This window comes from Blennius ocellaris (assembly GCF_963422515.1).
Source record: "Blennius ocellaris genome assembly, chromosome: 19".
NCBI lineage: Eukaryota > Metazoa > Chordata > Actinopteri > Blenniiformes > Blenniidae > Blennius > Blennius ocellaris.
This window is the reverse complement of record NC_137668.1, coordinates 8,461,811-8,486,391: the sequence shown is the minus strand read 5'-3', so window position 1 is coordinate 8,486,391 and position 24,581 is coordinate 8,461,811. Positions and strand designations below refer to the sequence as shown.

The window sequence follows — 24,581 nt, the reverse complement described above, 5'->3', positions numbered from 1 at the left end:
CAGTATTTCTCTGTGAGTGATAATGCTCGTAATTTGGCACCAGCCTCGTTCTGATAGATACAAGTCATAATTTGGTACTAGCCTCTTTCTTATACTCGTGTAAATATATCAGTATAATAAATATATTCATTATATAGATAGATAGATAGATATGTATATCACTTGTAATTTCGCACCAGCCTCATTTTCAACATATTTACGTTGACAGATACTTTCAACATACAAAAGATTTGAGCAAATGCTTGTGAATTCACACCAGCTTCACTCCGAGAGCACATGCATATATGCAAAAACAAACATAAAGACACATGCTTGTAATTTGACCGCAGCCTCATGCATAGCAGTAGTTACTAAAACATGCATATCTATTCTGTCTCTTTCTGTGTGTGTGTGCGGGCGTGCACATACGCTCATGCTTGTATTTTGACTTCAAGCGTATTGTTGAACACACAAATTAAAAACCTTGACTGTTAAAAAAAAGAAAAAGGAAAACAAAAGCCAAGGTCCCTAATTTACAACACAAAGCTTTAATACAGTCAGAGATATCAAAGCGATTACATTCTATTTCCTGGTGATATACATCATCTGTGGAGCTGTAAATCATCTAATTAGATACCAGCAGCACAACCTCATTAGGGTTTGGTAACTGCTTCTTAATGCTAACACCAGCCGCTGTGATGAATAACCTCACAGTTAACTCCGTTTGAAGGGATTGTTTGATTCTTGGGGGAGTTGTTAAAAGGCAAAGAGTTAACAAGGCAGAAAATACCTTGAGAGCGCTTTCAAAAATAAACAGGTGCAAAGATACAAGAACCGCGACGACTACAAAGACATCGTGTGACATTGTTATGTCTCTGTCTCAGAAACATGTTCCTGTCTGGATGATGGATGAAAGCGTTGTTCTTAAAAAAAGTTATTTTAAGATGCTCGATGTTGGCAGAAGTAAAGTTTGATGAGCTCTGGGTGAAAGTGTATACATGTACTCGCCAAGATAAATATACAGAAGTACATGCATTAATTAAAATAAATAAGCAGATCTAATATAGATATATTAGATGCATTTCTGATGCTTGTAATTTGGCACCAGCTTCATTAGTGTACTATATACCCATTATAGATAGAACCGTGTACATATGCACACATTTTGGAACGTGCATGTTAGAGGTATTTCTCCATTCTACATGTCATTTGACACCAGCCTCATTCTGACAGATAGATCTCTTAATTTTGCGACTGCCTTTTTCTCATATACACACTATGGATGGATAGGTAATTTGGCATCAGCCTCATTCTGTAAAAATATACATTATTTCCATATATACACTGTCATATTGACATGTAAATATATAATTAATTACATAAACAGGTATGTAGATTATTGGAATTTGACACCAGCCTCATTTTGACTTTCATCATAATAGGTAGTACAAATAACTATTATGAAAGCAAAACATTAATATTTACATAGATATATAGAAGGCTTGTAAGAGGACACCTGGATAGATGAATGAAATTAATCAAATTAAGTAAATATGTTCTGTTAATTTGACACCAGCCTCAGTTTTATAGATTAAATTAAGTCTTATTCTTTGAAGAGAATTTACAGACAATAAATTACTAATTATTTGAGGCGTCTGTTTCCTGTTTGACCAGCGTCTTCGTTCAGATCTGTCAGGTCCAGTTTCTTGAATCCAACGCGGTGATAATAAAGTCGGCCCTCCAGTTCCAGCTCAGGGAAACATCAGTCGTTTCTCTGATCCCTGCTGAGCCCCGAACTTCTGATCTGAGCGTGAAGACGAGTCACAGTGAAACCCAAAGACCGGAGTCGCCGCGTTTAAGATTCTCAACAAGAGACGGGGAGACGCCGCCGCCTGTGACGCTATTGAAAGTAAACCGTGTTTAATGCAGCTTTTTTTTCCCTTTTCTAACCTCTTCACAGCTAAAAAAAAACAAACAAACTGCCATTTCAAGTTTTACCAACGTAGAAAGTGAGACGTGGGCCTCCTTCTGGCCTCGCGTAGCCTAAAACACACCCGAGAGGTTTCCAGAGACTCCTTCCTCATGACCAGCTGTGCCGGGGGGGAGGTGGAGATGAAACCATGACGACGGCTTTGTGTTCGCTAATCACCCACCTGATTAGCCTTGGCGTTCTCGCAGACAAACGTCTCGTAATTGGTGGCGAACGTCGGAGCGTTGTCGTTGATGTCCAGCACTCTGATGTACACGGGCACGCTGCTGGACTGCCGCGGGTTGTCTGGGAGACACAAGAGGTGGACACGGAGAGTTTACGCCGCTAATTATTACGTTTTCTGCTTTCGGTGGCAAAGAAAAAAAGCAGCAGATGTGAAACGTGAAACGGCTCCGATTGGTCGACTGGAAACCTGCAGAGGAAACGTGTGAGTGGAAATCAAAAGACAGTGTTGGTCATTGATGCGATGCTTCCAGGGAACAGATACGGATTGTGAGGAACATGTATTTGAATCTATGGAGAAATTCTCCTCCCCCCATCTACCTTCTTAAGATATTTTTCCTTCCAACAAGTGCATATCGCTTATTTGTTATGTATTATGTAGGTTTTGACAATTGACAATGAAATAAAATAAACACATTTAAATGATGTTCAGGGAGAAACTTATATCACTGTAGAAACGTAAGCACAAAAAAAGGTATTTTGTTGCTCTTTGTTGGGTCCATCCATTAAAAAAAAATGACTAAGCTGCATGAGTTCATCCTTACAAACGGTGCATCAAAAAGAGAGATATAAAAAAATAAAAAAAACTCTGCCGAGGAGTATAAATAATTAACAGAATGTGCTTTTTGTGCATAATTAGTTTAGATATATAAGAAAAACAATCATAGTTTGCTTTTCTTTTGTGCCATTTCACAATAAATGTTCATGGAAGCTTTCTTAACCTCCTTAATGCCTTTGTGGCATGAGCAGCAGTGCAGTAGTTTTTACTGTAAATGAGGCTGAGCCTGTAGAGTCTCTTAAACCTCTGCGTTCATCAGACACCTTGTGTTTAATTGAACAATTACAATATTAATTTTGTAAATATTTTTTTCTGCAGTATCAACGATACATATTAAGCTGATAGAAATCTGTGAAAAACGTGTTTAATGTTTTGCAAAGGAAGAGAAACTGGAGCGTCTTCTTTCAAATCCCTCAAATGCATGTCCCTTACGAATGTGACACCACTAAACTGGAAATCAATTCACTTTCCCACTTTATAAAATTATCTCTTCTGTCCCGTCTTTAAGTGTCATTTTGAGGTTGAAAAAAAGAAAGTGAATCAAAGCCACTTTTCGGGAGCTTTTAGTGTGTTTAAGTGATACTTAACCGTGGCAGAAGCTAGTAGCCGATATACATCAACATTCAGAGATTACAGACGCCAGATAATCCGGTTGGCGTGACAGAAGAAGGTGAAACATTGACATGCGTTTCATCCCGCCGCTGCTGCACTTACTGAACTCGGTGGCGATGACGGAGATGTTGTGCCAGGCGTTCTCTTCCCGGTCCAGCTCCCGCAGGATGAACAGCGAGCCGTTCCCCGCGTGGATGTTGAACACTCGGTCCATGTCGGTGCGCCGGTCGATGGAGTACCTGCACCGAAACACACACGTGTTGGTGTTAGGTTTTTTTTTATCTAGAAACTTGATGAAATTACACATATGAGAAGTATTTCTGCCTTGTTCCTCTGTGTGCATGAACGACAATGCATGTAATTTGGCACCAGCCTCATTGTGATACATCCATCTTGTAAATTGGCATCATCCTCATTGTCACATAGACATTGTCATACACATTGATTGATCCGATACAGTATATGCTTGTAATTTGGCACCAGCTTCATCATTATACTATCTAGTTAACGACGATAAACATAAACACATTCAGACTTGATGCAGATCTTAATTCTGACAAATAGAATTTTAAATAGAAAATTAGATGAATGCTTGTAATTTGACACTTGGCTCATTTGGACCTAACATATCTGGTTTTTGTGTTTGTTTTTTGAGGAGGATAGTTTTTATAACCATTGTAAATACAATATAAACTTATCGACTTTGGAAATATGCTTCTTGAAAGTGCTTTGGAAAGCCCCTTCGAAGTGTGTTTTCTTTTTTTTTGTTGAGAAAACTACATTTAAACTCCAACTTTGTACTTTTTTCTCATCAAAAAATTTTTTTTACAGAAAATGAGTAATGCTGGGGAACGAAGCTAAGCCCTCTTTGAGACACATTTGTTCATTATGTCGTAGATGTTCTCAAATCCAGAAAGTGACTTTCCGGGGAGGCTATGAACACACTGCTAGGCCGAGATGAAGATTCTCCCTGGAGGAAACCTGGACCAGAGGAGGAGTCTGCCACCCTTCCAACCAGGAAACAACACAGAACTTCTATAGTAAGACAATATTAACAGAAAACCCTCCATTTTCCTGGTGCTTTTAGTAAAGTGAGAGTATCACCACTGTTTTCTCTGCCACTCTCTCTCACACACACACACACACACACACACGAGCCAACAGGTTATCCAGCGGTGTTGTTTTCCTCTGCCTTCCAGACTCCTGTGATACATCAGTGTGATTAATGGAGTAGCAGGCATCAGGAGGGCCGGCGTAAGAGGAAGGAGGCCCCCGAGGGGAGACAGTGGTGGGGGTGGGCGGGTGGGTAGGGGTCTCAATGCTCCGCCGCACTGCCTTCCTCTCCCTCCCGCCACCTCCTCTGCTCCCCCCATCAACCATCGCAGCGTCTTTATCTAAACGCTCCCGCCTCCTCTCCCCCCCACCCCCACCCCCCCCTACGCTCACCGGGCCCGACAGTAACTCTAACCTCGTTAAATCTCGCGTCGGCCGTGGGCTTTTACTAATTGCTTTTCTAATATTCCCAATAATTCAGCTGGCTGGGCCGAGCCCCCCCCCCCCCCACCCCACCCCACCCCCCACCAATCTGATTAATGACTGAGAGATAACAGCGAGCGTTCCGTCCTGACCGGGCATCCACAAAGTGCTGCTCTCAGCAGGCCGGCAGCTGGCGGGATGTGAGGCCGGGCAGAAGGACGCGCAGGGTTACAGGAATGTTAGTGATCAGCGGGACCGGGACATATTCGCCCTCGACTCACCACAGAAGCTACAAGGCGACTCAAGAGCCTTTGACCTCCGATCACAAGCAAAACGCTCAAGCCACATCTCGTCTTTTATCTCATGATTTACAACTAAATGCAACGACTTAGGTTTCAGTTAATCTGCAGCCAAATCTCAAAAACTTCTAGGAAACACGTTTTTTTTACACCTGGCTTTAACCCTTTTACCGTAATATACAGAATAAATGCATCTAATACGTGGTTTTTTCCCCGCTTCTTTTTAATCAGTAATGTAAATTACGCTCCAGAGATTTTAACAAAACCAAAAATGTGTTTCACAGATCAAACGACATCAGGTCATTTTCAATGGACAGTTAAAAACCGCCCCGGTCAAAACACTGTCCATCACTTCCTGTATCCTCCGTCAGGAAAGTCTGTGGTCGGTGTGCAGTAACTGCTAAACTCTTTTAGTTTTGTCCAATGGGAGCAATGACATAATGTGGAATTGTGTTTTTATCTATTCAAGTTATACTGATTTATATGGATATAAAGAATGAGGGTGGTGGCAAATTGCAAGCATTGTGTACATCTGTTTATGTTTGCATCTCTCTCTCTCTCTCTCTCTCTCTCTCTCTCTCTCTCTCTCTCTCTCTCTCTCTCTCTCTCTCTTTGGTTTTTTGGAACAGAATTTTGACTTCATGGGTTGATTGATTTTCAAAATAATCCCAGGTTATTTTTCTGCCCAATGTGACTAATTCTCTTGTTGTTCAGAAGATTATCTTCCAAAGCAGATCGATTTTTATGATCTTTCATAGAAAACTGGAGGCTGAAAATATTTTTAGAGCACATGTTGCTTGTCAACGGCTTATTTATTTATTATCCTGTGAATTGTGACGTTAAATGCAATGCGTTTTGTTTTCTTCCATGAACTGAAATGAACATTTAGAAGAAGGCTTTCCTTTTATATAAACACACAAATTTACTCGATAGAAATGTGTCAACTGGAAGGAGGGTAAACAAATAACCAAAATATGAAATATATATGAACATTTATAATATCGTCATCATACTTCATTCTATAAATCCCAATATTCACCCTTTTGGATTATCTTCAGGTTCATTTTGTTTGAAAAAGAGAAAGAAAAGTTGATATACACAAAAGCATGTCTTACATTTTCCATAATCTCATAATTTTAAGTGTTGTTTTAAAGAACAAAAGTCACTTCTAGAACTTAAACTCAGATTTCCATATCCGTTGTGTGCATGTGCGGCAGCAGTGTTGCAGAAAAGTTGCGTCGTCCGCCATCTACACGGGGATGTATTTTCCCCCCGTTTTCCAAAAGTTCTCCCTTGGGAGCCATTTTTCAAAAATTTTCAGTGGCTGTGAGCAACATTTTCATGTAATAAGACGCCCAAAACAAAAGTTTTCCATTTCCATCTGTAAACGTCGAGTACACAGGGCCCAAGTCTGGCTGTTTACTCATCTGCTGCTTCACGTCGGTGCGAATCCGCTGGAGCAGAGTTCTGGTATCGGAGGACATCAGTGCTTGACTGACGAGCTGATACGAAAAAAAATCCTTTAACGATGTCGCTGTGACTGAGGTACTTGTGTTTATTTGGCTCTGTCGCCACAGTGTACAACACTTCCTCTTACTTAAAGGCTTGTATGTATGCATCCCGCGCCGACGCATGTGTTGGTGTGTGTCGTTGCGAGCTAATAAAGATAACCGCCTCAGTGAGTTCCTCATGCCAGGCAGCCCCAAGGCATCCCGGGCCCCACTCCTCCTCCTCCTCCTCCTCCTCCTCCTCCCCCCATCTTCGTCTCCTCAGCACGGCCTTAAATGCCACAGGGTAGCTCCCTCCTTGATGATGGGCGATAAAAGAGAATGATATCGCATTTGACACCTGCAATAAAGTGGTGGAACTTCAACCTTGAGAGCCAACTCCCTCGGTGCATCGTAAAAATGGGAAGAAGGGGAAAAAAAAGAAAAGTCGGAGACGCAGCGGAGGAACAGCCTCGCATTCGGCCTGCCATTATTCCCGTCTCGTGGAGTTTCTGGCATAATTTTGCATCCCGGAGTTGTTTTGAGTGAACTTCTGGCACATTTTTTAGGAGCAGTTTTGAACGCGCGGGAGAACAAAGCACCGGTGTCAAGGCCTCGGTATTTCACTGCTGTTTATGTCCAAATACAAAGGCAGAGCTTTATTTACAACCTTCTGCCACTTTCACCCACATCTCATATTAAAGTTCACATTTTAAAGGAATATATTGACTGAGCGGAGAATGAAGTCACACTCTCAAGCCAAGGTTCACTCCGTTGCTTCTTCGTGCGCTTTTCTGTCACATCCTATAGCATATTTAGCATTGGTGAACCCGAGAGCTGCGGAAAATAACATTCAGTTTATAGCATTTCATTACGGCACAATTCACGTACTGATGAATGGATTCTACACGGGGATTGATGTGGACGCGGCTAATAGTCAGAACCCGTTAAGTCGGGTTGACGGTTCTTGGTTGTTGGTTTTTCAGACTTTTTAGACAAATTGACACAGTGCTCCAACTGGTTTCATGCCTTTTAGTTGTATTTTCTTGAGAATATTCCAACTTAAATCAGTTTTTACAATTTGAAAACAACTGAACTCTTTGTCCCTGATCTGATCAATGAAAGGACTGAACCTCAACTGGCAATCGGGACCCAAAAGTTGGTCGCGGGCCCTTTTTCGTTTACTTAACGACGTTTTACCAAGGTAGAAATAAAACGACAAAAGCACAGGGAGGATGGAAACATTAGATGTAAATGTCCTTCTACTGATTACAATGGAGAAAAATACTCGTGTCTTCTGCAAAAATCTCAGAAGAATTCACTTTTAAAACATTCTAATTGGATGTATTCTTTCAAAAATTATTAAAAAAGTAAGGAAGCTGGCGTCAAATTACAAACACTGTTGTATGTTGGTTGTGCACACAGAGGTTGGTTGAGGTTTGCCTGACCTGGGATCATCTTGCCACAGATCTCTCACAGGTTCTGATCCATTTCAGCTTTAAACCTACTAGCTGAACCGTGTTTTGCCATTTTTATATCTTCTTGAAATCCGAAAGCTTTTTTTTTTTTTTCTTTCTTTCAATTCTCCGTTCACAACTGCAGGAGACAAACGAAAACAGCCCAAAGGGTTCGTTCGTACCTGACGAGGCTGTTCTTGTCGTCGGGGTCAGACGCGCCGACCGACCCGATGGCCGTGCTCCGGGCCGCGTCCTCCTTCACGTCCATGATGTAGCTGGCGTGCTCGAACACCGGCGGCTCGTCCACGTCCTCCACCACGATCTTGACGGTGGCCTCGTCCCTGAAGGGGCCCTTGGAGTAGAAGCGAGGGTTGATGTGGACGTTCTCCACCTGGATCCGGAGGCTGTACTGACGCTTCCTCTCGAAGTCCAGAGGCTGCGAACGGAGGTGAGAAGACGCGTCTCCATTGAGTTACTCGGTTATTTGTACTGTTTACTTCTGGTAGATCTGAAGCATATAACATGATACCAGTCAATAGCGTGAAGATTTTCACCATTTTAAATGAAAAAGTTGGATAAAAAGTTGAATAATTTGCCATTAGTGATGACATTTTCCCAATACTTTAATAAGCAATGCGACACAGTGCATCACAAAGCATATCATTATCTAAATATACGCTACTACAAGCATTAACACAAAGTAAATGAAACAGCAAGCAAGAAATACATGAAGAGAAAAAAGGGAAACACCTTATTAAAATAACGGGAATACATGCTATAACAACTTATTACATCTCAAAGAAGTGCTTACACTCAGTACACGGTAAACAGAAAACACGTGTCTGTTGTATCTATTAATATATATTAATAATCGTTTTTTATTAACTTATACAGTTATACTAAATCATATTTTACATCATGAATATAGGTATAGTGATATTGTGTACGGTTACAGTGCAGCAGTTAGAAGTCAACAAGCAAAAATGTTATGAATATGGCGTTCTTGAAAAACATATTCCAATTTAACACTAGACAATTACAAATTTTTGCTTTTAGGTGCTAAAAAATGACTAAACATACACTTTGCATATCTGCAGGTAACCTAAAAAAATATCATAATCACAATCATGTACAACATTTTTTTAATTTGGAACAGTTTTCCAGCATTTTCGATTCAGACTTTATGTTTTATTACAATAAAGTTTTTTCCCCCGACATTTTGAAGGTAACGGCAGTTTTTATTGTAATGCACTTTTAAAGCACTTTTTAATATAAATGTTATGGTAATATTGAAATCCAATTTGAGTTGTAATAATTAGTTAATAACAAGCTGACTTGTAATACCAGAGAGCTTGCACACGAAGCACCGCTGCTCATCCCACAGATGCATTTTTCCTTATAAATGAGGCGTGGATTAAAAGTGAAATAACTCAATATTCTAATTATATTAAATGTATTCCCGACAAAACCACAGAGCACAGATTTTGTACTTTACATTTCCCACTTCCACAGATTGACGCACTGTAACTCCACTTTTGTTTTCCTGAATTAAAAAGAAAAAAAAAAGCCCGTCTACTCACTTGAGTCGTTTGGTTTTTTTAAGGATTCATTTGTATGCGGTGGCACGTTTGGCTGTTGATTTGGGGAAAACTAATCTCCATTCGGAGCTTTTAATTTCAGGTCATAGTGGGGTTTTGGTTTTTTTTGTTTCTTTTTTAATTCATTAATCTGACAACCTCTTTCAGGGCGTCTAATGAGCTGAAGGTTCTCAGCGTCTTCTTCAAGGACACTAACAAGCCCGCTGATGGACACACACACAGACCGCCGCACAGATTGCTGAATAATGTGACCGATGTGGCATTTCAGGGGGAAACCAACATGACAACACCACCAACAAGCTGGGATTTTAACTCATTTAAAACACAAACTTTAAAGGAATAATAATGGCAGGTATACTTTGTTGGTCTTGTTCAAAGCATAATTCATAAATGTTTTAGTAAAATACTTGAATGATTAAGTGATATACAAATAGATGAGAAATTGCAAGAAAACTCCATGTTATTTAAAAATGCGATGGCTAATAATCTTGGATTTTAGTGATGTAAAATACTCAAAGGTCATCAAAAATGCTTTTTAAAATAATCTTCTATGCCCAACAGGTTTTGCTTTTAGATGCTAAAAAGTGCAAATTGTAAGGAATATAAATTGAAAACAATTTCCTAGCATTTCTCTGATTTTAAATCTGAGAATAACTATTTGTCAATGACATGATGTTATATTACACTGAAAATGTAATAAAGGTTTTGAAAAATGCAAGAAACATTTTGATGGTAACGGCAGTTCTAAGCGTAATTCAGTTCATTTGTATACGCGTTAAAGCATTTTATATAAACTTTGAATATAAATGTGTGACTTTTTTCCTATTTTTACATGAACCATGAACAGAAAATGACACTTGGCACATATTTAAAGACACCATTAAAGGCTGTATTGTAATGTTACAAAGCATTGAATTGCAGCTTTTTTCAACACAACTTCTCTTTTTTACATAGTGTGCATTTTACCCTTTCCAGGGCACTGGTGGAAAAACTGTAAAACTGAATAAAAAGCCATGTTTCATGAGTTATAGCATAAGAATTGGTGTAAATGTTCAATATTTCTTAGTGGCTTTGTGTTATGTATGAAGAAAAGATGCTAAATATGCATGAAATAAGTCTGTTATCACTGGTTTTACTAGCACTGTGATTAAATAAGCTGTCACTATATGAGAAATTCAAAACAGACGTCTCTCATTTGTCATTAATCAAACAAATCTTACTCCCGTCCTTGTCATGAACTCAAAAGGGTTTTCTGTCCTTTCTAAAGATGTTTCTGCTTTTCCTGATGCTGCTTCAATGAAAGAATCAATCAACCTTGTGTTTGTTCTTTTCTGGATGGCATCTGTTCATTTTTGTTATTTTATTTTGGTGAGATGAAAAGATCATTGAATTTACTGTGAAGCTTCAGCGTTTCATTTCAAATCAGAAAGAAAAAGCATCTGTTTTTAACAATTAGTGACCTTGTTTTAAAGTTGAACACTTCAATAAAAGAAAAGCGCTAAGCTAATATAAATGCATGGGTCTCGGTTCGTAGCGCACAATGCGTTCCGGCTAGTAAACAAACGATGCTAACCGTGCGAAACCAGAAGAAGCAGATGCAGAAAAAACAAGTTTACAACTTGAGCCGTGTTTCTTCGCTACTTCCTCTACGGTCAGTGTTTGTTTCGGACCGACAGCGCCCTCAAATGAGCAACTGTTGTAACTGCATGACAATTTCCAAGGCGGTTTGATCCGGTCCCAATCGGGCTTCTTGAAGGAAATGAAGATGTGAAAAATGTCTCGGCCTCCCCTCCCTTCCACGTGAACCAAGTCCCGGACTATCTGAACGTGACGGGCCCGTAAAGCCTTCGTCTTGACTCTCAGACCCTTAAAGTTCCTCTACGAGGAAGACTTATTTAAAATATACTATTTGTGTAATGACGGATTTCCTGGCTCCAAATGTTTTCATTTCCCCCCCATATGGATTCTGGTGGAGTGACTTTAAAGACCCTTAACGTCTTGGTGTCGACTGGGTCTGGGCTGAGGCGGTCTTAACGCCAACGCGAGCCGAGACACACCGTGAGTCATGGATTTGCGCTGCGGAGGCTTCGCTGCGTCTGCGGCTTTGAATGTCGAGGACGAGCGCACTTGACTGGGACGGTTTAATTAGTCAGTTCAGGATTAGGGCACGCTCGCGCTGCGCCGCGCACGCTTCCTCCCACGTCCGCGCCGCATCCACTCCAGCACCGCCGCGGCTACAAAAGGCAATTATGTCATCTCTCACTTTATGATGGCGCGATGGAGGCGATCGATTGAAAGGCAAACGGAGAGGGCGCTTGATAAGGCAACCGCCAGATACTGGTGAATACATCAAACACACCACAGCCCAGCGCTCCGATCCATACCCGCCATCAATATTTCTGCTTTGGTCTCAGCTGAGAGGAAGGCTGAATCTCACTCCAAACAGAATGCCCTGGACGTGTGGGCAAGTGGAAGTTGAAATCTAATAACTCTACTGTCTGTCTCCCGCCTGCCTGAGCGCATGCTAATAAAAAGTTCATGTCACTTCTTTTTTTCTTTTTTTTTTTCCCAGAGTGGAGTTCAGCTCGTTTGTTCGAGCAGGAAGGTGCTGCTCACACACAATACGGGGTTTGAAAGCATGAAAACACTTATGGCTTCACAAGAGTACCGCAGTTACTTCACTCGTTACTCTAGTAGCTCGTTATAGTCTTTCTTTTTTTCCGGAACTTTTGTGTTTCTGTTAACGGTTTGTCCATTTACTTGTGAGTTTATCAACTAATAGGTCACATCAGTTATTGGGAGGAAGAGGCTCTTTGATATTGATTATGTGATCAGTTCCAGAAAACGTGATGATAATCATTTTTGAAAAATGTCCGACTGGATGCTGGATCACACACAAATAAGCTAAAATCTTCATCTGAATGACACCCTGATTGCCTTTTTTCTGCTCCTTAATGAGATAAAGGAATTACAATGTAAAACAATGAGGGATGAACCTCAGGTGGTCCACATATTGACGTACTGGTGACTATGGGGGCTCTTCTTCTTGTGTTGTTGTGTGTGAATCTGCCCCAGCTGTTAATCATCCCGATAACTGGATTGATGTTCTGCTTTTCCCGCCGTCTCTTTGGATTAATTCAAATCACCATTTAAAAACAATATCTTGTTTATTTTGTTTGCAATTTTTTTTTTTGGGGGGGGGAATAAATGCTGACTTGCAGAGGAATACAATCCCAATTTCATGGACACCAGGGTGTACTCGGGAATGCACAAAAGAATGATTCTGGCTTTTTTTTTGTCTGCTTCCTCTGGAGAGCGTATTAGTTGAAAAATAGTGCACGCAGTAATGGATGAAGCAGCGGTTAGCTGTGTGGGAAAGTACTTCATAAAGTACTTTTTTTATTTATTTTTTTTAGAAAAAAAACAACTACTTGACTTTGTTTCGCTGCTCTATAAACAGAAAGAGGTGGTTTCACAAGTGTGCTGCAGCACTAAACCACACACACATTCATCAGCGCTGTTATTGGCAAATAAACCAAAAATCTTTATGTAGTATCAGTTTAATATTTTATATTTATTTGCACCTTTGAGAAAAAAAGGGCTAAATGATAACCGTTTACACATTCAGCACATTGCTGTGCGGCCCATGCTGCTGTATTGATTAAAATGCAATTAGATTTGTTCCATCAGGTGCTCCACAGCCATGTGGGCTCTGTCAACAAGCTTTTTACTGTAAATGTTGTTGTTTTTTTTAAAAATTTAAAACAGAGGTGTCAAACATCTGGCCCAGGGGCCAGAACCGGCCCGCCAGAGGATCAAATACGGCCCACCATGTGATTTTATAAGTATAAATATGAAAACTGACAGAGGCTGATCTAAAAACACTGGATTGGCAAAAAATGACATTCAAAACCGGCCTTGGTCAGAATTAATTAATGCGTCTGTGGAGGTCACATAACGCAACACCTTTCACAATAAAGGAGTCCAATTTATGTCAAGTGATACTTTAGACACGTAAACTCAAAAACTTTTTCCAGATGATGACAAATTGTTTTAATCCTGAATAATAATATGATATCCAGATATAGGTGACTGAGGGTTTTTTTTTTTTGATGACTTTAATATGTACATTTCAGGATAAACTGGCAAATTCTTGCAGTTACAAAAGGATCAAAAGCAGGAAAGACTTTGCATTTGTCCATATCTGCAGTTTAATATGTTACGTTTGACTTGTTGGGCCCCCCAGAGGTCAGATTAGGTTGGATGTGGCCCCTCAACTGATTTAAAAGTACATTTCTTGTTCTTTTTCACACAATCTGTGTCTGCAAGGTTTCCTCCAAGGAAGCTCAAGGCTGATATAAACATCCACCAATCACTATGTGAGGACACAACATGCTGGAGATGCTTTTTTTTGTGTTTTTTTTTTCAGATTTACAACAAACTGTTTGGATTTTAAGATTGAAAACAAACAAAAAAAGGAGGGGAATGGTAGTGACTTTCGCAACACAAATGAGCAGATCTGCTAATCACGCTGTGCAAAATAGACCCAAATGAAACTCAAGAGACGAGTTTCATAAAGAAGAAACAGGCTAAAATTCATCTCCTGAATAATTATAGAGGAATCAGATTTTTTTTTTTTTAAATACAACACTTAAAAAAACCAAACAAACATAGACATCTCAAGAACTTGTAAATAACTGTTTTGGATGCATTTTCAATGTCGTCCATTTGCTAGTCAGTGACACGCAGAACAAAACAAAGAGGAGTGAGAGGTCAGATCACGTCACGTGCCGCGGCTCCGTCCCACCGAATACCTGCACATCTACAATGTCAACTTTTAATGAAAAAAAAAAAACAAAGGGGAAAAAAAACTGCCTCCGTTTGAGCTTCGGGTTTCCAGAATGTTAAGCTGCTTTCTGGAAACAGTGCCAGACAAGAGACAAAAAAAATGCTTGTCCTGATTATATGAAAGAGACGTTAAATCCCTTGAACTGTTCCAGTGACATCCTAAAAGGCATCTGAAACTAGCGGCGGCGCAGATTTAAACTAGTTTTTTTTCTCTCCGAAATCCATCAATCTGTACACATCGTTGATACGGGTTTATATAACTCGGGGTCGGGGGGGCAGTGGAAGCCGGGATACACTCCAGAGTCACCAGATCAACGCGCATGCACGGGGAGAACAAGCACACTCAGACTGGGCATTAACCTCGACAATGCCCCTAAATCTGCCCCGCTTACTCATTTGGACATTTCATCAGAGATTTGTTCAAATCATGTCAATGTTATTTCTATAGTGGCAAATACAACACAGTTATTTCAAGGCACTTTTGAAGAGGAAAACCCTGAGTTTTCTGTAGGTTGGAATTTGTATTCACCTCCGCGTCGTCTATTTCTGTTACAAAAGTATTTATGGTGCGATCCAGGGCATCGAACGCAATGACTATTGCCTATGCAGCAGCTCACTATTGCTTATGGGACAATAGTGAGCTGTAACGTAATGACCGGATCAATACTTTTTATCAGCTTCTAGCATCTATATGAAAGAGGACACCGTGTAGAAAAGAAAAGAAAAACGACGCTGACAATTAAAGTGAAAACGGGAGAAAAAAATGGCTTTTGGAAAGAGCCATCCATCGCCTGTGGAAACTGCACGTCACCTCATTTGATCCCATTAACCCCCCCCCCCCCCCTCTAGCCCCCCAGGAGAGAGGCCTGACCTTCCTGAGCACAATGACGCCCTCCTGTGTGCTCCGATTGGTGCCGATATCAAACATCCCGGGGCCGTCGCTGCCGATGATCCGGTACTCCATCTCGGCGTTCTGCCCGATGTCGGCGTCCATGGCCCGGATCACTCCCACCGCGGACCCCAGCTCGCTGGACTCGGGCACTCTGAACTCGTACACGGCTGCAAGCAAAGGAGCGCGAGGTCAATCTGGGTAACACCAAAAGATGTGTGTGTGTGTGTGCGTGCGTGCGTGCGGGGGAAGAAAGTTCTTTACAATATGTGTGTGAGGATGTGCTTTAACCTCAGACTGAGATAAGAAGTAGTAATAATGGACATTTAAAAGTCCCTGAAAAGTAAAATATCACGACATGACTTCTCCCTTTATGGGGTCGATAAACTTGGACAACACAGACGCGTGGAGTCCAACTTGGATTATGCATTGAGTTTTGCCTTAAAATTTAAGGTTTAATTTTGATGGTTAATGTTGATGTATAAAATATCTGAATGAGAAGATCCTTCAAGAAGAGAGCTGCCGTGTTTATGGCTGCTCTAAATGTTTTACACATTGACAACATTTCGACTTGTCATCTTTGCAAGGGACCAAACTTAAACCTGCTGTGGGAAAAGGAAAATCAATAAAAGGCAGACAAAGGTTGGGATTCAGGAAGTCACAGTTATACCAGATTTTAGAGTAAGTGAGTAAAAAGTAATGTAAGTCAATGCAGCATCGCCCAAAGATATGAAAATTGTGTCTGAATATTTTCTTCAATAACATCTGAACTCACCAAAAAGGAAATCCATCACATTTATTGTTTAGTAGTTTAATTTTTAGACATTTTGAAGTTATGTTAATGCAATGTTCCTTTAAAAATACATCATGAATAATGATGGGCCGTTTTTTTTTTCATCAGGGAAAGTCTAAACCTTTAAGGTCAATCAATATTTATAGCTGAAGCATTCTTCACAAGCCGTAAACATCAGGCCAAAATCAACCAACCAAATTGTACATGTTTCAAAGAAAACTTCTCATTTTTACACATTTCTCAAGAGTAGCGGACACAACACAATGCTGAGACCTGAGCTGAGATATTGGTGATGTCGCCATGAAAGATAATAAACAAACATTACCCTTGAAGCCATGCTGTCAGACTGACTTTATATAAAGACGCATAAATGAACAGCTAGGTGAAGTTTTAGGGGCATTTCATGATATTTTGCACCAGGTTTCATTAAAATTGGCTTCATGTTGAGATTTTCATCATTCTCAATTTTAATTATTTGCCTTTGTAAAACCAGACATTTCAGCACGTTTAGTCTGTACCACAACAAAGAAATAAAGGAAGTTCGAATTTAATGCTTATTATGGTGCTAATTTACCGGTCCGGCCCACTGAAGATGAAACTGGGCTGCATGTGGCCTCTGAAAGACATGTGCTCATTACACCCCCAATTTATTACATTTAAAATGGCCAAAATTATTATATTATTAACGGTAACGAAGCTATTCGCCATTATGTTATTGGTTGCTTAGGGCCTACATGAGGAAGAAAGACTTTTAAAAGGAGCTTGAACGTTAATGTTGTGTGCAGGCGTAGGTGGCTGTGTTACTAAAACAACAGAGCACCAACTAGTGGCGTGGCATGCTAACTACAGGGGAACTTTCCTCAAACAAAAACGTGGCAGTTTACTGTCTATTGTTGTCGTGTAAACACGCCTTGATGTTGCAGGGTTGGGAACATAGTATATCAATGATTAGGCCTCGCATAATGCAAGATTTATGTGTGTGTGTGTGTGTGTGTGTGTGGGGGCGGGGGGGGGGGGGGGGGGGGGGGATGTATCGGGCCATGACAACCAAGGTCACGTCTTTGGCATCTCTTTCCATCCAACGTTCCCGTAAGTGGTGAGTCTGTGTTTCCTCTGAAAAGATTTTCTTAACCCGTAATCTATCGATTAGGGAGAACGCCGCCTCACACAAACAGCGACCCGACACCGACGCCCAACCTGACAGGCGGCGAGCGTCACGGCCCCGAGTATGTTTGATGGCCTTGTTAGTGCAAAAAGAAAGAGTGTAAGTGGGTGAGTCAGAGAGCAGGTTTACAAGAGAGACTGAGTCGGAGCCAATCAGAGGGCCTGTGTGTGTGTGTGTGTGTGTGTGTGCGTGTGTGTGTGTGTGTGTGTGTGAGAAAGGGAGCACGAGATTTAGTGCTGCAACATTTGTAGATCGCCTCTCAAACATCTTTCATTTCCCAAACAGACACCCGGCCTCACACTTTCAATCGCCTACGAGCGCTATTGACGAACCACTTCAAGTTTAGGACGCCACATAAATTCTCTGCCGATTTCCACAACATAAATTAATTGCTTCTTCCTCTCTTTCTTGTCCTTCTTCCCCGTCTTTTCCTGGTTTTTGTAAGATGATTTCCCGGTTGGAGGCGGGTGAATTGATGGCTGCCTGTCGGCCGCGGCGTCCCCGGCTGCATCTCGTATGCTTAAATAAATAGCCGGACTGCAGGAGGCAGCGGGTGTGATATACACACAGCCTGCGGAGACAAACAGCACTGACACACTAATAAAACATGCTGACAGTGTTTTGGCAACGCCTGACTCGGCAGGTCCCGGTGACGCTGACACTTGCCTCCAAACTCACACACACACACGCACACACACACACGCGCAGGCTCACTGAAAAGCACCACAAGGAAGCTCCCCGAGGCTAACAGGTATTTAGCATTGGGTGGAAAAGAAGAGGCATCACTCCGGCAGACAACAATGATATCGCTTCCTGACACTCTGCCTCCTCTGGGTGTCCCAATACAATATCTCTTCCTCTTTCTCCCTCTTTCAATCTGCCCCCCGCCCTCCTCACCCTCCCCGACCACCACCTCCATCACAGGCTGTCTATTCTGTCGTCCGCCTCACTCGCCTCCTTTCTTCTTCAATCTGACCCACCTCCCCTCCGCCGCCGCCACCCTGTCACCTCCTCCCCTCGCTGCTCATTCATTGGTGGAGGGGGGAGGGGGGGGGACACTCTCTCTCCCCCACTACCTCACCCCCCTTTTTCCTCCCCACCACGCTGGTTGGCGTGAAGAAAAACGGCGAAGTCGGGATCGGCGTTGTGCGCGCGCGTCACCAAGTCATACAATTTAGTTTGGTTTTTTTTTGGTGGCGGCGTTGGTGGGGGTTGAGCTGGGGGTGGGGAAACACGGCGACACCGGTAATCTGTCAATCCGATCTGGCCCGGCGCCGCCGCTCTGCCAGATGCAACGAGAGGGAGACGCGGCGCATGGCGGGGAAGGGCGGGTGGGCGTCAGAAGAAAGGCAGGGACTGAACGAAGAGTAGGTAGGGAGTCGGGGATGAAAAGAAAAAAAAGGAAAAAGGAGTCATGATTGATGAACAAGAGAGTTACAACAAAAAGAAAAGAGGTGTGGGGGGGGAGAGGGTGAGCGCACCAAGGACAGTTTAAACTGAGAGAGCGCTGGTTTTATGAAGTAAAAGGCAGCAGGAGAAGGACTTAATAGTGGGAGATAGACAAAGGGAGAGGAAGAGTAGGGGAGATAAAACCCAGTGAATGTACTTTCTTCATTTAATAGGGATTACAGAGCTGATCTGATGCACTTTGCAGGACCCTTCGCTCCGTCATGTGTCTCTATATTTAATTATTCCCTCCCTTTAAGAGGCACAAAACCCAGAGCTCCCTGCGATAATCCAAATTCATTTTGAAACTGACACCAGATGGGGGGGGGGGGGGGGGGGGGGGGGCTGCCCGCCTCGCCTGGCACCGCACCGCGCCGACAAGTGGCTTTCACACGGGCCGGTGGTCGCCCGGCGCCCGGCTGCCAGAAGGGCCGCGGCTACTCACTCTTGGTGAAGCGCGGCGGGTTGTCGTTGACGTCGGAGAGCGTGATGCTGACCGTGGTGGTTCCAGAGAGCCCGCCCATCTGGCCGGCCATGTCTTTGGCCTGGATCACCACCTGGTAGTGCTCTTTCACCTCGCGGTCCATGCCGGGGAGGGCGGTCTTAATCAGGCCTGCGGGGAAGGACACAGGACACAGGGAGATTATTCAGATTAATAGCACTCATTATGAGCAGTTTTTACTTGATTATGCAATATTTTATCACATTAAAGACCAATCCAACTTCTACTTAGAAAAAAAGAAAAGAAAAACAATAACGTATAAATCTTTTTTTTTTTTTTTCTTTCAGAGAATGGCATTTGGAAAAACTTTTAAAAAGCCGAACCACTGCTGCGTGTTTGCTCGGAGAGAAATGAGCCGCAGCATAATCATTTGCCGGTTTCTTCTCTTCGCTGTCCAAAAACAAAAGTACTTCCAGAGGTCACCTCGCCACCAGACGACCTCATTCACCGTTAAAACTGTGGTCACTGGTCTTTTTTGTATTTTTTAATTCACAGTTGTCCAGGGCAACTTCTGTGTGTTTGTGTGGAAATCCAACTTGAATCCCTCTCTGTTTGATAACAGGAGTATTTATTTTTCTCGAAAAGGAAATTGTTCCTGTTTGCAAATGGACAACGAGAAGTGGCACGGACAATAACAGTGTACACCCGGAAAAAAAAGAAAAAAAAAACTGTCATTTGGACGCTTCATGTGTTTTTACGGTCCCAGAAAGATGTAACAGCAAAGAGAAAACAGCACGCAAAAGAGTATGAATAAAAAAGAAATGAGAAGAAATATGTGGAGAATACAAGATCGGAAACCTATGATTGCATCTGTGGCGCATTTCACAGACCGCTGCACTATAGGTCATTTTTTTCCATTTTTATTTCACAGTATTTTTACACTAAATGTTACATAAAGTGGAACTGTAAGTTTTATACGACAACGTTTCAAATGAAAACGATGTCAGTTTACGACGTTGTTATAGCATGCCAGGCCACGAGTTGATGTTGCTGTTGGTTGTTTTTGGAATGAAACCACACACACACAGAACCATTGTTCTGCTATAAACACAAAAAATGGCGAGTACACGGACGTTCATCTGGACACATGATGAAGTTGGATTGCTATTCCAGGTGACCCTCAACTCTAAAACGACTAAGCCTCAGTAGAATATGGACTGAGACACTCTGGAGGCTGCAATTGTTGTTATTGTCCATCTTCTCGCACGTGTATAGAACTATTTACTACAGCCATGGTGTGCATATCAGAAAAGTTGGGTTTTTCTCCCATTTCCAGGCATTTTCAGCGTCTCCAAACACCATTGCGCGGCCATTTCTCACCCCGAAAGAGATACGCCCTCCCTGGAAGTTTCATTGAGATATCTTGATCGTTAAAGAAACTACAAGTGTTTTTAAGTAAAAGGTTATGTTGGTGGAATTCATACATTACCCAAGCTTACAAAGTTCCATTAACCTTCGGGCAAGTCAAAAAAAATATTTTTTTTCATTTTCCCCTTAACTGAGTACCGAACCGAACCGAACCGAACCGAACCGTGACTTCTGTACCGAGGTACCGACCAAACCGCGATTTCTGTGTACCGTTACACCCCCAATTAATGATATTTCATTTTTTAGGACTCATGCATGAACAGGCCAGATAATTAAACCACTAAGATCATTTTATTAGCAAAAGGTCAGTGCACTTGCTCTGTATGCGCGGCAGCACGGAGCTCAGCGGCCGCCCAGGAGCACATTTCGGTTTCCTCTTTCTGGTGATTTAAACCAATGAGTGGGCCAAAGTGCCCCAAAAAACATATATATACAGAAAAAAAAGTGGTGCGCATGCCTTTAATTTTCTAAGTGTAGCCTCCAAATGCATTCGCCGTCGTTTATCTCCCCCTTTTAGAACTAAGACTCCGCTGATGTTCAGCCTTTCAAGCGCCGTGCGGTTTGCTTATTTCTCCGCTCCGACGCGTCAGATCTCTAGTTTGGAGTCAGGACAGGGAGCGAGCCAGGCGGTAATTGGCAGCAATATTCAAAAGGTGCGCCTTTTTCGTCTCCCATCAGAGTCGGTCTTAAATCCTGTCGGCTATTACCCGTTTGAATTTGAAGCATCATAAAAGAGATGCAGGTAGGAGGAGGAGGAGGGAGACAGACATAGTGGAAAGAGAGAATAGAGATGAGAAAAAATAAATTTCACCCTAAATAAACTGCTTTGACAAACTTCACCACTTTCAGGCTGAATAGATGAATCATTGCACATCAAACAAAGAGGAAGGAGGGAGAGGCTGACGTGGCCTGTTCAAAAAGCCCTCCAACTTGCTCTCTTTTTTTTCTTTTTTTTTCTGCCTGGCTCATACGTAACATGGCGAAAAACAAATACAATGCAGACAAAGTTAAAACTCAATTTATCTCAGCGGCTTGTTAAGAGAGCAGCTCTGGTCTTTTTTCAGCCGACAACATCATTCCACACCACAACCAGACCGGAATATAGTATATATATAGAACAATCACTTTGACATTATGATTTGGAATGATGACTTACGTTGATGATGTTAATGTCTATATGCTCGAACAATTAGCAGTGCTCTTTCTCCTGCCTCTAATTTGCACATCTGAACTTTCCACCAGCCGACTTTCAGAAGCAGAGCTATTGGTTTTGGTCATTTTTCTCTGTAAATTCTATTAACATTTTCACAATCTTTGCGGAATAATTGCAATTAATCACACTTTTCTTCCTATTTCTATTTGAAAGAGAACAAAGGTGCATTTCTTTTAAGTTCATCACAGTTTTTCAATCTTTGATGATGTATCTTTATGTGGTATATGTCCAAAAGGATATGGTCAATGTTAGTAATCATCAACCGTTCCAGATGGGGACTTCCAGGTATGAACACTCAGTTCCATTCAAATAATATACAAGTTAACAAGAAACTTTTCTGCAAAGAAAACACAAAAACTGTGTTTTCCATTGTAACGTTGTTGCATAAAAATCTCAGAAAAAGGAAATTTCAATGAAGAAATACAACAATTAACGACAACAACAAAAATACAACATTTTATTCTGTTATAATTATGATTTATTGTGAAATTATTGTAATTATTCTTTCTATTTTGTAAAAACTAAATTTCTTTTAACATTTAAATCATCAAATACATGCATTATGATTTGATAAGATTCAATCAAACCATCTTGTTCTGTTCTTTCGGTTGCTAAATTAGCAGCTCCAACTCCACCAAATGGTTAATTTATCTTTTAGAATTCATGGCTCGAACCACCCCTCATCTAAAGTGCACAACAAGTAGAGAAATGTGTATCTGATGGTTAGTTTTGTGTTGCAATATTGCTTTTTGTCAAAAATGTCTGTTCATTCCCCCTTTAAAGATCATGCATTTGTGGGATGAGCAGCAGCGCAGAGTTGCTAAATAAAACTCAGTTCACAACATCCAACCTTTCCAGCGGTATCAGATTTATTGCTGGGAAGCATTGTTACAACAAAGAAAATAATCTCCCGAACAGACGTTTCCTCACTTTTTTTTGTGGGTAGTTTTCTATCTGCAGCTACCTTTGTTGTCTCTTAATGACTACAACACACACACAAGAGGAGGAGAGGAGAAACAAATCCTGCTTATGATGCGAGGTCCAGGCATGTCTTTGTGTAAGAGGGGATGTCAGCTTACATACCACATGTGGGATAAACCATATTACTGTTAATCCCCTCTGCTAATCTGCAAATGGCTTTTTTTCTCTTTTGTTTAAACAAAAAAAAAAAAGACAGGAGCGGGATGTGTTCCTAAGCGCACATTAATGATTAAACATAGCACATTTTATTTGGGGGGGGGGGTTGGTGATTTGCCGCTCTCGCCTACAAATCCCTCCCATCCTCTCCCTGTCAGCACCGAGAGCAGATGCAGACGTGGTTGGTGGAATAAAAATAATTTTTTTTTTTTTTTTTAAAAATCGCAGCATTCTAGGAGTTATCTCCAGATGGATAGCTTTAATTCGCTTCCTCCATCTTTCACTTTCCCACTTTCCCCTCTTCTATTTCTGCCCTGCTCGCGATTTGTTGTGTTTCCTGCTTTCAGCCACCTCCGGAAGACGGGTATAAAACCTGTTGCGTCGAGCTGTCGGGTTACGCTCGTAGGTGGAGAGAGCAGCGGCTGCAGCATCGTTAGAGCTCCTCCGCCCCGGCAGGAGAGAGGGGAGCCGTGCACATGCGTGGAGATGCATGGCGCTGCGTGGCCGCAGGGTGTGAAGGTTTTTACCCAAGCAACACTCAGCAGGGGAAAATGATGACCTTCGCCACTTCTGATGGCACATTTCTCCTTACGTTGGCGCTAAATTTTGATTAAAAACTGCTGCATGTATAAGGAGGAACCTGGTCTTTGATGACGCAACACTGACAGCAGGGGTGAGCACTGGAGCTGGGCACATAGCGTAATGCATTTCGTCACAGTGGAGAAAACATTACATATTGATTGAAATTGGGCAAAAGAGTTGCCAGGTAAATAAACCTGCAAACTGTACCTTACTTTTGTTACTTGACAGTTGAAAACTCTGCTTCAGAATTCAGCCCTGAACATGATCGTACCTTCATCTGGCCTTCATGCTTTCTTAAAGCTGCACTGTGAGAGCTTTCCAGCAGCCAGGCTCTAATTATTACGACCATTGTTTCCCTTCTACACACTTGTGAGAACTGTTGGTGGCCACGGAATTTGCAGAAACTGGCTTTGTACTGCTTGTATTGCAAATTATCATCAAAGAAAAAGACTTAATTTAGTCTATGAATCTGAGGCTGGTGTCAAACTACAAGCATTTGGTCATCTATAAATCCATACATATGTAATCCAATATATATCTATACATCAATACACTTATTGTGTTTATATGGAAATAATGTATTTATAGAAGGATGATTACATCTATCTATCTATCTATCTATCTCATCATATTAATACTTTTAATGTGTGACTCATGTCTTTGTTGTAAATAGAAATTTCTGTTGCTTGTTTGCACTTTCAGATACATTCAATTTAATTCAACCCTGACATAAGGAGAATTACAACAAGTTAAATCCTGCAGGATGAACCTTAAAATGAATTCTAATAAAGCTTAACGTTGTGAAACAATCTTGATAAGACTTAAATATGCATGGCAGACGATCAGACTGCCACATTTATTTCAAGACCCAACTATGGAAAATATGTAGATTCTTATTGATTTTCTGCAGACAAGAGGATGTGTTTGCTGAAAAGGAGGCAGGAATACAAATACAAACA

The 24,581-nt window shown here is 41.5% G+C and overlaps 1 protein-coding gene across 1 annotated transcript in view; it reads right to left on the bottom strand.

Moving 5' to 3' along the window:
• LOC308144310 (cadherin-6-like) overlaps window positions 1-24,581 on the bottom strand; it is a gene marked incomplete at both ends in the record, with an annotated part of 46,865 nt that overhangs the window by 3,661 nt on the left and 18,623 nt on the right. Inside the window, 5 exons of the mRNA XM_080515400.1 lie at window positions 2,133-2,254; window positions 3,465-3,601; window positions 8,264-8,517; window positions 15,399-15,586; window positions 19,266-19,433. Of these exons, the coding sequence (XP_080371526.1) occupies window positions 2,133-2,254; window positions 3,465-3,601; window positions 8,264-8,517; window positions 15,399-15,586; window positions 19,266-19,433 (869 nt within the window). The remainder of the gene's footprint in view (window positions 1-2,132; window positions 2,255-3,464; window positions 3,602-8,263; window positions 8,518-15,398; window positions 15,587-19,265; window positions 19,434-24,581) is intronic.